Source organism: Chelon labrosus (assembly GCF_963514085.1).
Source record: "Chelon labrosus genome assembly, chromosome: 15".
Taxonomy (NCBI): Eukaryota; Metazoa; Chordata; class Actinopteri; order Mugiliformes; family Mugilidae; genus Chelon; species Chelon labrosus.
In genome coordinates, this window is record NC_140348.1 from 6,658,145 (window position 1) to 6,671,946 (window position 13,802).

Sequence of the window (13,802 nt, forward strand, 5' to 3'; positions counted from 1 at the left end):
TTCCATTATCAATTACATTCTTTTTGGCTAGCAATCTGAACCAGGTCTAACTTCCCTCTGTCTATTGTTTATCAGAGAAGGTTTATTCATATTATTCATGAATACAGATAGAAATACCTCTGATGCTTCTGATGTCTTTGACCCTCCACCCCCTTCACAGACCTTTCATAAAACTTAAAAACTTAAGGTAAATCACCTTACAAAATACAGAAATCATGACATTTGTAATACTAACAACATAAAGTAAAATGATGGTGGCTTCAAAACACTAAACTAAATTTACTACACATCCATGCAAGAATGAATTATCTTTCTTAGGTTATACTCTGAAAAAGTGTATCCTTTAGTGTTAGAAGTGTCTATGCTTGTTGGTTCAACTCATAGAAATTGAGTTTGATTGCACTCCGAGGATGCTGGCATCTTTGTCAGCTGCAGAGCTTCACATGCACTGGATGCAATAATTGCCACACCTCCGCTGACATGTCTAATTTGATGCTTCAATAGCGACACTGTTAGCCAGAGACACTGCTTGCGTCAGCACCACTGCCAAGAGAGAGAATGTTAGTGTATAATTTTCTTTAAATAGACATGAAAGGTGCTCCATGGTTATTAATCCATCTTCCATAGTCAGACATCAGCCAAAATGCTAGCTTCCTGTTTTACATTTTACTTATGTTTCATCACTCACTCTCGGTGAGGAAACCTGTATGTACATCAGGATCTTGAAACATAGCCATAAATCATAATGGAGACAAATCAAGTTAATATCAAATTATAATCAAATATAATTTTACATTTAGATATGCGTAGGGTATTTACATGACACATTTAAAACAAACCTCTCTAACGTCTTCTTAGTTAGTTTAGGTGAAGTTAAAGGTAAAAACTACACATAAATCTAAATTATAGTCTGTGTATAATCACTGGTTAGTGATGTTATTGATGACCAGCATCACTAACCGGTGACTATTATTAATGATGCTCAGTGAAAATGCAAAAGTTTTAAAAAAGATTTATTTAAAATCTGGAACGTTTAGTTGAAGTGTTACACAGTTGTTTATTATAAACTGAAGGTACAAGAAATGATTAATGATTGTTGGATCGCAGTCCCCTACAAAATATGTTGCCAACTCTTCTGGATAAAATAAATAAATAAATAAATAGAGTAGCATGGTGGTTAGCATTGATACCATGCATGTTCTCCCTTCCTCCCACTGTCCAAAGACATGCTCGTTTGAATGGTTGTCTATCTGTCTGTGCTAGCCCTGTGATAGACTGGAGACCTGTCCAGGGTGTACCCCGCCTCTCGTCTGATGACAGCTGGGATAGGCTCCAGTCACAAGATGGTCAATGTTATTTACTTCTCCTGTCAGTGGTTATAGTGTTGTGGCTGATCGGTGTATGTATATCATTTTATGGATAAAAAAATTCACATGTGCGAATGCTGTTCTTAAACTTCAGTTCAGCATTTAACACAATCATTCCCCAGCAACTGATACCAAAACTGAGCTACCTCGGACTCAAAACCTCCCTCTGCAACTGGGTGCTGGACTTCCTCACAGGGAGGCAAGAAACCGTGCGGGTCGGCAGCAACACCTCAAGGACCATCACGCTGAGCACAGGAGCCCCACAAGGGTGTGAGCTTAGCCCGCTGCTCTTCACCCTGCTGACCCATGACTGTGCTCCAACCTACAGCACCAACCACATCATCAAGTTTGCAGATGACACAACTGTGGTGGGCCTCATCACCAACAACGATGAAGCCAGCTGCAGAAGGGAGGTGAGCCTGCTGTTGCAGTGGTGTAAAGACAACAATCTCATCCTCAATGTGGAGAAAACAAAAGAGATTGTTGTTGACTTCACGAGAGGTCACCCCCAGCATCCTCCGCTGACCATCGAAGGTGCTGCTTGGGGGTGCACATCTCAGAAGACCTTTCCTGGACTAATAACACAACATCACTGGCCAAGAGGGCTCAAAAATGCTTCTACTTTCTCCGAAAACTGCAAAGAGCACAAGTCCCGCCCTCCATCATGTGCTCATTCTACCGGGACACCGTTGAGAGTGTCCTCACTGGTTGCATCACATGTGTGGTACGGAGGCTGCACTGCCTCCTGCCAAAAGACACTGCAACGCATAGTGAACACAGCCAGCAAGATCATCGGTGCCCCTCTGCCCTCCCTCGTAGACATTTTCCACACCCGCTTCACTCGCAGAGCCATCAGCATTGCCGGTGACCCTTCCTACCCCTTACATCCCCTCTCCAGTCTCCTGTCATCGGGGAAAAGGTACCGGAGCCTCCGGGCCTGCTCCACCAGACAGTTGAACAGCTTCGTCCACCAGGCTGTCAGGGTGCTGAACTCTGCCCATCTCCCCCGCCCCATGCCCCATACCCCCTGCCCTCAGACTATAACCCACCCACCACACAGGGACTCTACCTCACCTGCCTTCATAACATAAAGACTCAAGGACTCTAACCTGACAGTTATCTGCACCTTACAGGGTAAACCCAAGCTGCAACCATACATTGCACTGTTGTACATAGGCTGATTTCTATTTATTTCGTATATTTTTCTATATCCACAATCTTTATTTTGTAACTGTTTTCATCTTTATTCTTATGTGTGTGAGAGAGAGAGAAACGTTTTTGAAATGATCTTTAACAAGTTCTACCGGTAATTAAGCTCTACTTTCACAAAACTTTCTGTTTAATGCATAAACTTCAAAATATCAAATAGAGGCATAAGGGTTTTTTCACTTCCAAGTGTGTCCTAAAATTAGACATTAAAGAGTTCTTTTAATTGACTAATGCATGGTTTTGTGTTTTTCTTTTAGACTCGGATGTGGTGAGCTTCAATGGCCACAGCAGCCTTCTCTACATGCTGGGTTCCAGGTCGAGGCAGATGTCCAGTGGGAGCATCTCCCTGACATTCAAAACCCTGAGGAACTCTGGGATCCTTCTTCACGCAGAGGGACGGAGCGAGTACAGTCTCACCCTGCAGTTAGAGAAAGGAAATCTCCTCCTGCTGCTCAGAAAAGGTACAAATAAAAAAGGCAACTGTTCACACAGAATCCAGGTATTTGTGAGCTGCCAAGACAAGAACACTGAAGAACACTTTTACTGATGACACACCCGTCCTCAGCTGACTATGACCTCACTAGCTTACTGTATGTGATTGAAGGGAGACAATTTGTATTCATTCCTATTTCCTGCTATGCTAAGCTCAGAATATCACATCTGGACTATTTCTTCAGAGAACCTTTTTCTTCCTTTCCATCATTTTTGTCATGACTCCATTTGTTCTTTTGTTCCTCATCACCCTTTTACCCTCTGCTCTTACTTTCTTTCTTCTTACTTTCTTCTTCCCTGCTGAATGACTGTCATTCCAATTCTCTGCTTGCCTTCTGTCTTACATTTTATTTCGAAATGCATTTATTTTTCTTTCTTACCTCCTTCAAACCTTCTCCGTATGGATTTGCATCATAAAAATTGTGATTTGGTCAGCTTTGTGCATTAAATGTCAAATGGGTTTTCATATTTACAGAAATTCCACCTCCTGGCTGTATGGCATTAAAAACTCCTTAGCCTGAACAAAGATGGAGAAGAATCTAACACAGCATCTTCAAAACAAATGCATAACAAATTGTTATGTATTTTTTGTCCATTAAGAACGTATGATCTTTATGAACTGAGCAAGATGATTTCTTATTTTTCTCTGTTTGCACCTACTGAAGCTTGGACTTAATATTCATAGAATTTACAAAAATGTGACCATCATGGAGCAGTGTCAACGAGGTTAATTGACCAAGTCTAATTTCTGTGTAGCTGCAAAGACAAAATAGATGCAGCTACACAGAAATTAGACTTGGTCTGAGGTTTCTCAAGCTTTGAAGAAACCTATGACTGAGTGATTTGTTCCTGAGTTGTAGCCAGAAGCAGTTTTGCACCTTAATCCTTCACACAGAGCACACTGAATAAAGGTGCCAAATGACTTCATGAAACAAACAACGAAGTTCAGATTTGCTGAATTGATTGTTTTTGAACATTATCCAAAGTTTGTGATGACCAAGAGGTCAGAGGTCAAGGATCAACCTTGGAGCAAATAATGTTACGTCCCAGTTCAGGTAGGGTAAAGAGAAGCAAGATAAAAAAAAAACCTGTATTTGTTTAGTTGAGTTATTTATTATTTAGTGAATCAACAATGGAACCGTGGAGGCAGCTAAAACTGGAAAAAGGCGCAAGTGGTTGCAGCTGAATCAGTGAATGCGATAAAACCAAAAAAAGATCTAACATGCCCAACAGTCTTGTAATCTACAAAAGAACAAGAACAAGAACAGAAACTAACTATGCTCCTTAAGCAAACTAGAACAGTGGCAGCCATCACCCCTGCTCTAACAAATCTAGCAAATGGTAGCTGAAAGTGTGAAAGTTAACTGAGCCTTGCTCTGCACATCAGATGATAACAAGCGCCCTTGCACATCAGATGAACAAAGCTTACAGCTACAAGTAAGCACAAGGAAGTAAGTGTGGTTGCAACATGAGAAATCCTGTACACAAAATGCCCGCCGTTCAAGTGGTAAGATCATGACTCAGTGATGAGCTGGCATCTATAACCTACCCAACAGTTTAGCAAGATAACGACCAGGTAACTTAAAGTCTTACATGTCGGGGGGTAATGAAAGTATGTGGGTGTTGAGAATATCAACATTTCTCTCAGACATATTTTGAAATTGCAAAGAAAACTTTATACGACTCAAATGTTACTTATCTGAAACATCAGCATACAATTCAATTCACAACTTTTCCACTTTACGCATAATAAACATGACCACATTTGAAGGCAAAAGATAACAAGTAACCATGAGGAAGAGGCGCTTATGTGAAATCGCAGACGCTTTGTGAAAGAAATGAGGGTCCCTTTTGAACTAGGGCTGTAACACTGCCAAGTGAACAAACTTTGGACTTGTATACTTGATAGGTCAGACTTGACAGGTTCAATTCTTGAGTACAGACAGGAGGATGATCATTCTGTAATTAGAACATTTTTGTACTTGATGGCAGCTGCAAGATAAATTCTGGGGTACTTGGTGGTGCCAAGTCCACACAAGTTACCTGCCAATGCATCGCTGATTAAATGAACAGAGTAAGAACACATCTGGGTCTGGACTGTACCTGATCAGATGCATACTTTGAATTTGGAACAGTACTTCCAGTAATTCCAACAGCATTGGTCAAACAAGTACATAATCAAGCATGCTGCTGTTCCAATTGCAGAATGATCCGTATCCTCCTGTCTGTACTTCAGAGTCAACCTTGTCAAGCACCAAACTACTGAGCATGCAAGTCCAACGCTTTCTTCTCTTTACAAGTAAAGGGCATTCTACTTTACTTTTAACATGCACACATAGTTGAAGCATGCACTGTGGTTGACTCTGTATATGTAGTACTACAGATATGTTCAAGAAAAACATACATCATCTCAGGAGTAGTTACAGTATGTTGATTTGACCATTCACTCTTTTAAAGCCTTCAGAAGTTTCAAAGGTTTAACTAACTATTTGCATTAGTCTGTGTGAGTTTGCCCCCCCCCCCCCCCCCCCCATCATAACAACCCATTATGTTCATCCATTTACTCTAAGAACCTTTCAGCAACAGACTCTTAAGTTCCCCTCTGCTTGCCCGGAGCCGTCCAAACTGCTTGAATAAATGCACCGGCTTATTAAAATGTATGCGCTCTGTCCAAAAGCAACCCGTTTCACTGCTGCTATACATTCATCAACATGTCAGGTTATAGTTCTGAGGCTCACTAGCTCATAATTAAGCACAGTTCTCTTTTTGGCGCTGGAATATTTTGTGAAATTAAATATGCCGGCGTCAATGATCACTGATCTTGTGCCTTCTGGTCAAGCTTTTGTTGGGCAAAGAGAATAAAAGAGGAGGTATCACAAAGGCAGTTAGGGCTTTTTTTCTTATAAAACAGAAAAAGTAGCCTGCTGGCTATAAATTATTTACAACAATATACATATGGAGAACTCGCACTGCAGTCTGCTAAAGAACACATCTGCTTTGCTGACACTGATTTGCACAAACACATGTTTTATATTTGTATGTACATGTCTGCACAAAGGACAAAATGAGTGGCATTGTTTTAATCACTCTGACAATAAAACTTTTTTTTTCACAGAACAGCATACAGAGCATTTTGATAAGACATGATGAAACGTTACTCGTGAAAAGTACATTTCTTGTAAGTTAGTCTTTGTTCTCGCCACTGAAGAACAGATGCTTGTTGTTGGATGTGGATGATGTCCCATTCTGAGTACTATGTGTTGCTGTAAATGGTGGACTGCGTGTGTCATGTTCGCCACTCTGATCTTGTTTTTATAGTGGTGGGTTGCATTCTTACAGGGAGATAAAACATGCTCAAGGCAGGGAGAGTGAAACTGTGTTTAGTTTTACAGCCCACAGCTGACTCATTCCAGTGAGGAGAATGTTTGTCTCACAATGACAGACTGATTAGTATGGGTTTTGAATTGTTCTGCATTTGCTCTGGAGTGTTTATGGATATGTTTAGAAATGCGACTTGTGTCTGAATTTGTGGATATTTGAAATCATTCATTCATCCATCTTCTGTAACCGCTTGTTCCTGTGAAGGGTTGCGGGGTCTGCTGGAGCCTATCCCAGCTGTCATCGGGCGAGAGGCGGGGTGATATTTGAAATCGTAAAATGAAATAAGGAAATATGGATAAAGACACATGCAAAAAAGCACAAAGTTTCATTTTTAGCATTTTGCTTATGCACCACCATTACTTATACAATACAGATTCACAATAGGAAGCAAGAAACACGCATTGCATATGAATGTAGCAATAACTTTTCATCTTTCCTGTTTATTTACTTGGGCATGCTTCTTTAAAACTCTTCAAGCATATCACAAAATCCTCCTGCAGCGCTCGTTGTGAGCAGGTTCAGGTGTACACTACTTTACACCTGTGTTGACTGATTGTGTTTACTGTCTCAGTAATTTAAGCTGAATGAAATAAAATGAAGATACTGAGACAATTACAGCAGTCTGTCATCTGATAAGACCTGTCAGGGTCTTTCAGCAAAATTAGATTTAGAGTCATGATGCAGAAGCAGACACCAGATTATTAGGTGATACTGCCTTGGGTAGCTGTCTGGTATGATCTAATTCAAGCAGCTGCACTGCAAAAAGTAAAAAGGCACTGGGGGGCTTTTATCATCTTCTTGGATCTTAAAAAAACAGTTCCCTTTAAAAGAGGAAGGCCACACTGGAAATTAAGATGACTTCATGCGGGGGACTTACAGAACGAACAACTTGTCTGAGAAGGATCTGCTATACCGGAGAAGCTCGTTAGAATCTAACAGCAGCAAAAGATAAACCTTTTTTTTGCATGTCTTAAGGAGTTTGTGAAACCCTGTATAGTTTCCATCCGATATTCCCTTTGTGACGGATTTCTATGTTTCTTGCTACATTACTGCTACCCACTAAGCACTGGAATGTGTGAAATGACTAGTGAGTCAGTAGCATGTCATATTTCTACAGCATAATTGACAAAACTGAAGGAGATGACCAGGATGGGCTGAGATGGACCCATGTTTTTGACATTGCTACTTACCCAGTTTCCGGCTTGATTCAACAGGTTGTTTTGCTACCTCCCAAATTTTTGCCCCTCCTAGAAACTTCTCATGTCCCCTGGGGTTTACCCAACATGAGGCAAACATGTGCAGAAAGAATATATTCATTCCAGCTGGAGAGATAACATTGGATCAAGCGTTAACATGGTTATAAGATTCCTACCAGCCTTCCCAGTCTGTTCTTTCCAGGCTGACTGTTCTAATTGTACTGTTATTATGGTCATTAGCAGGAATCCAGTGTCCCTGTAAACATAGCAAGTGAAAGACAGACCAGTCACGACTACGATTTTGAAAGCACTCAAAGAAAAAACACACACAAGCAGAAAAAGACCAAACTTGGCAGTGTTTGGACCCAGCAGTTTCAAAACCACAGCCTTTTTCTGGTGAGGCAAGCATGCTAAATTATTAGTGTATACATGTCTTCTACAGGAGGCAGCGTTGTCAGTAGCTGGACACACATTGCCTCCATTTCCCTGTTTCTCCTCACTCTCCAGCATCATCCAACATCAGTCCGCTGATCAATGATGATTAAGTATACTTCACTCTCTCCTCACTCTTTGCCACTGGTCTCTCCCTCTGTCCCGCCAAGTATCTGTCTGACAGATCAATGAAGATTGATCACTGAACACATTTAACTCAGTCTGGGTCTGTCTCCCTCTCTCGTTCTCTCATTCTGTCCTTTCCCCATGCAGATAAAGTAGCCTCCTTTCAAACAATATCTAATTCATATTTAATGAGTGAGTGCATTTAGCTTGAGCTCTGTCTCTCGGCAGAAACTCTTCACTCTGCCGACGCTTTGGGGAGACCAGCAGCGTTTCCTCGGTCATTTATTTATGCCCGCCAACCTCGTTCTCTAGCCCCATTTAGCGTCATTGTATGTGTTGTCACCTGCCATTTCTGGTTCTGTCTCAACTGCAGACTTTCTGCGAGATTATCCCCAGAAGAAAACTGTGACACGACTGTGCCGTTTCAGAGACCTAGAAAACAGCAGTTACCGGCAGAGGAATTACTATTATCGTAACTTTGCACATTTTATTCCCAGAAAGACAAGAGGGAGGAGAGATCCTAATGTGCTGTTGAAAATAGAAATATGTCAGTTGTCATGCAACTTGACTTTATTTCATTTTATTCAATGTCGATTCTCTTCATCCACTTTACCTAACATGACAACATCATCGTCTCACTCTTCCTTTTCCTCCCACGCCCTAGGCAGGAGTTTGTCTCCCAACAGTCAGCACCTCGTGTCTCTGGGCAGCCTGTTGGACGACCAACACTGGCACCACGTTGCAGTGGAGCACCACAGCGATCACCTCAACTTCACCGTGGACAAAAGCACACTGTGGGTGCAGATTCCACCTAAATTCACCCACTGGGATCACGATCAGGTGGGGTCTTTGTGACGAGCACGGCCACATACTGCACATTCACACCTTCACACATCGCATGTTTTATGTGTCATGTTTTTGGATGTGTTTTCTGAGCAGATGAGCGTGGGGGCAGACCAAGGCCTCGGCTCTCAGAGGTCATTCGGATCAAATCGAAATTTTCACGGCTGTTTGGAAAACCTTGTTTACAACGGTATGAACCTGGTGGACCTTGCTAAACATCGAGACCAGAGGGTTACTGTGAAGGTAAACTGGATCACCTTGTGCTTCTGAAAAGTTTATATGTTTATGTTCCAATACCACAGTGTAGAAATACTCAGTTATAACGAAAAGTCCTGCATTATAATCTACTGGCATCAAAATGTACAAGATGAGACGCAGAACAAACAGTCAGCATAATTAATAAAAATAGGCACAAATATATTATAAAACTAAGCTACCACAGCTTTAAATTAAAATGTATTCAAACTCTGTTGCAGTGTATTCCTGTCAGTATACAATTTAGTATCAGAAAAACACTGTCTTACCATTTCAGAGTTGGCCTGAAGAACTTTTAAAGGCAGGTTCTGGTGGGATTCGTTGTTGTGGTGGTTGCAAGCTCTGAACAAACAAGCTTAGACAGCAAGGACAAACAAATGAAGACTGGTGTGCTGGTGACTTTTAGGTAGCACACCTGAACTCCAGCAAACATTTTCTTTATCTTGCCTATCATGACTTGTAAATATGTCCAGCATGAATTTTGCAGGATAATCAGCTTTCTGTACTATTCCTCAGGTATTTATACTGTTGGATAATGGTAGACAGAAATCATACTGCAGCAGTTCTTATCATAAAATTCTTGGTTTACTTACTCCAAAGCAAAGCAACACACATTAACAAAGTAACACATTGTCGAGACGCTTTAGAGCAGGGGTCTCCAAACTGTTATCACGAGGGCCGCATACAGAACGACAGGCTGGGCCACTCACGGGAGGTATGTCGACAAATAAATGCAGGTAAATTATGCGTGATATATGATAATGCTTTAAGGAAAAAACAGCCTCCATTAAAAGCTTTTCATTTATTTTGTTACAACAAGAGTTGGCAGCTCGTTCTCAAAACGACAGCTTCAGATTGCTTCTTAGTCAGAATGATGGGTGAGGTGGGGGGCGTGGAGGGTGTGTATTTCAAGCCAGTTATGCATATAACTAATTGGACTTATTAACACCTCAATACTGCAGAATATATTTTTAACTCGTTGTTGCTCGTAACAGTGTTGTACTCAGTTGGAATAGTGATGCTTTGGACTGAGGGATGGTTGGCAGGCCAGGAGGAAGTTTGGCGGTTGAGATCTGCTTTTATGCGATGCAAAGTCAGTCATCGTCAACTTCCTGAAAGGTGTAGGGTGTCTGTGGAATCCGTGCTCTCAAGTAATGCAGTCAACATTGCTGACTTTTTTATAGGCACATTAAACCTGCGGCTTTAGTGAGTCACACTTTTATCAAGTCACCATCTGAGAAAGGTTTCCCATTTTGAGCAATGAGTTGAGGACCTCGGAACTGGCTATAGTTTCATTTTTCTGGGTTGGAAAAACATTGTGCTCTTGTTGGGCACCAGTTTGACGTTTGATTTCATACTGTGGTCGTAGATTAAACTTTAATATTTCTATGAATAAACATTTTTTTTCACCATGTACGAAATGTTCTGCACTCGTTTAGTTTCTTGTGTATCTTTGGTTCTGACATTTTTGGTCACCTGTGACAAAAGTCTTCTTTGATTAATCTTGATTAATCACCAACACAAACTACTGTTATAGGTTTTATAAATTTATAGTGTCTATAATGTATCAATCACTGCTAAAACATAGTGTGTGTTTATTGGAAGTTGCCTGTAGAGCAGTACAGTGTCTAAATCCACCCAGATGAAGTGATAATAATGATAATAAAAGAGAAAATGTGATGTTAAATAAACAAAATATATCTCAGAAGCTTAGTGTGTAGAAACCTTTAAAGGCTGCGATTAGAGGACACTCATTAAAATGTAAACCATGAGAAGCATTTCCTCACATTTACTTCCCTTTTACTGGAAATGCTTAAAATGAGTTGGCACATACTGTATCTCTCCCTGTGTGTTTGTGTGTGTGTGCGCCTGTTCATACTGGGTTGTTGTCAGGCTAATGCACAACACCACTGACTCTCCAGTGCTCTCTCCTCTTCAGTCTGCATTTCTGTATATTGCTTTAACTACCCCACCAAGAGCTTTTAGATTTGATCAAGTGTCTGTGTGCTGCATGCTCCACTGAAAATAGAATCCCAGTATTCCCATCAGGGAACCTGGGATGTAACATATCATTGTTGTTGCTGCAGCAGTGGGTTTAGTGTAATTATCACTTATCAAACTATAAGCCTGCAGAAATGACCGACTGCTCCCAGTTTGTTAATCATGGTCTTTCTCCCTCTCTCTTTGTCTGTCTCTCAACCCTTTTGCTTTCACATACTTCATACTTTCTGTTAATAATTTTTCTCCCTCCGTCTCTTTTCCCCGCTGCTCTTCTTCACCTGTCTCAGGGCGATGTGACCTTTTCATGCGTTGAACCCGTTTTTGTTGCCATGACGTTCACTGGCCCCCAGAGCTTCCTGCGGTTGCCAGGAGGGACAGATCCGTCATCAGTGGGTATGTCGGTGGGGCTTCAGTTTCGGACGTGGAACAAAGCGGGCCTGCTGCTGACCTTTGATCTCCCGAAGCAAGGAGGCACTGTTTGGCTGTACCTGAGCAAAGCCAGGCTGCATCTGCAGATCCATAAACCCGGCAGAGCAGTGCTCGAACTCAGCACAGGTCAGTATGAATGGCGACTATTTAAAGCACAGGTGCATCAAAACAGGAACTGACTTGCACTTCATTGATTTAGTCATGTAACCCAGCATGAAGAGGACTACTGTATCTTACAGGAGTATCTTGCATATTCAATGTCAGATTCAAATTGTCTGGAAGCCTGACAGAAGACCCATCAACTGATGGATCTGGATCCAAAGTGGTCAGTTTCCATCCATCCATCTTGATAGAGTGTTTGTTCAAGACACTGAATTCTTACCAGCTCCAGTAACACTTCATTTGTAGCTGACCTCCATGTACAGAGGAAAGCAGTCACAGTGAATTTCTCTCCAGAGATTACTCTTTCACAATTAACTTCACTTATTGACCTATTACAACTACAACAACTGGTACACAGAGTCTAGTGTCCGACTCAGATTCACAGCCTATTTAGTCAGTGCAGAAATGTTCCACACCAGCAGAGGGTGATTTTAATGATAACATTAAAATAAACAGTCAAATATGCGCATATCTGTGTGTTCTCAGGTTTAGCTCTGAATGACGGTCAGTGGCACTCTGTGGATCTGATCTCAGGACAAGGACGTCTCACCGTCACAGTGGACGGAGATGAAGGAGCCACTGCTCACGCCAGCCCCTCGTTTCTTATCACCACAGGAGGTCAACTCTTTTTCGGCGGTAAGTGGCTGGAAGGTCTTTGGTGGTAATAATTTGTGAAGGCAGGCGTGCAGGGTCGAGGGTTTCTTCTGAGTTTGAACTGATATTTTTTTTCTCCCCCATGCAGGCTGCCCTGCTGAAAGGGGCAGCCAGGAGTGCATGAACCCCTTCAAAGTGTTCCAGGGCTGCATGCGTCTGCTAACTGTGCACAACCAGCTGGTGGACTTGATCAAGGTGCAGCAGAGGCTGATGGGAAACCACAGTCACCTGCAGATCGATATGTGTGGCATCATTGACAGGTCAGACATTAAAAACACCGTTTGATTTGTAATGTTTATACAAAGTCATTGACTTGAGGAACTGCTATGGTAAAATAAGGTGTTTAATATTAACAGGCTCTGTCAGAAAAGAGGAAACAACAATCTTTAAATGTGTGATTTTGTTGTCAGTCTTTATTTCCCTGTTAATCTCCCTCTGAGGGCTCTTTGACTGCTTTCCTGTGAAATAGTGTTGTGTTATCAGCATCTGCGAATTAGAGGGAATATGGAAAAGGTGTTTCAGTTTCAGTGTCTTACAAACTGTTTCCCCACTAGAAAATGTAATTAGTTTTTGTCCTTTAGTGTCACATGAGGTGCAGTGTCCTTTCTTGCGGATTACCTCTGTGTCTGTATGGACTGTTCTGGAGGAAAATAAACTATCCAGGACACACTCACACATAGTTAGTGTTCAGTAGAGATCAGAGTGAAATATAGTTTGTGCCTGTTTCTGCCGATTGCTGCCAAGTCATCATTTCTCTGGGTGCCTCGCGTTTGATGGCCAATATAGCATTTTATAAGGATTTCATAGCCATATATGCATACGTGCTCGGGGCTAAGAGGCTCATATCGTAGGTGGAAAATCCATTATTACCCCCTGACAGAATCAATATTCCAGACGTTTCCCTATCGTCAAGTACTGGAGAAACTGTGGCCTCTAATACGCCTCAATTCTCTTTCTGTATTGCCGAAAATGTCAAGCCAAGCTCCACTGTGTGAGTTTAATGTTGTGTGGTGTGTGAGCAATGGCACATTGCTCTCAGAACATGACATTGGACCTTTTTCCAAATCATTAGAGCCCACCGGTAAATGGCATACATATTATCCACAGAGCAGCTTATGTTTCAATAAAATGTCAACTTGAAAAATTGATTTACACTTCTCCAACCCCTCACCTCCAACCTACAGAGCACTTTCCTGAAATGAGAGGTGGTAGATTGATCACGGGTATACTGAAAATATCCCAAAATAACTGTGGC

At 41.6% G+C, this 13,802-nt stretch overlaps 1 protein-coding gene across 1 annotated transcript in view; it reads left to right on the top strand.

Annotated features, from left to right (window-relative positions):
* Nucleotides 1-13,802, top strand: part of LOC311500446 (contactin-associated protein-like 4) — a 73,915-nt gene that overhangs the window by 38,110 nt on the left and 22,003 nt on the right. The window contains exons 5-10 of the mRNA XM_084561859.1: nucleotides 2,834-3,037; nucleotides 8,868-9,043; nucleotides 9,143-9,289; nucleotides 11,590-11,857; nucleotides 12,380-12,529; nucleotides 12,636-12,807. Coding sequence (XP_084417985.1) covers nucleotides 2,834-3,037; nucleotides 8,868-9,043; nucleotides 9,143-9,289; nucleotides 11,590-11,857; nucleotides 12,380-12,529; nucleotides 12,636-12,807 — 1,117 coding nt within the window. The remainder of the gene's footprint in view (nucleotides 1-2,833; nucleotides 3,038-8,867; nucleotides 9,044-9,142; nucleotides 9,290-11,589; nucleotides 11,858-12,379; nucleotides 12,530-12,635; nucleotides 12,808-13,802) is intronic.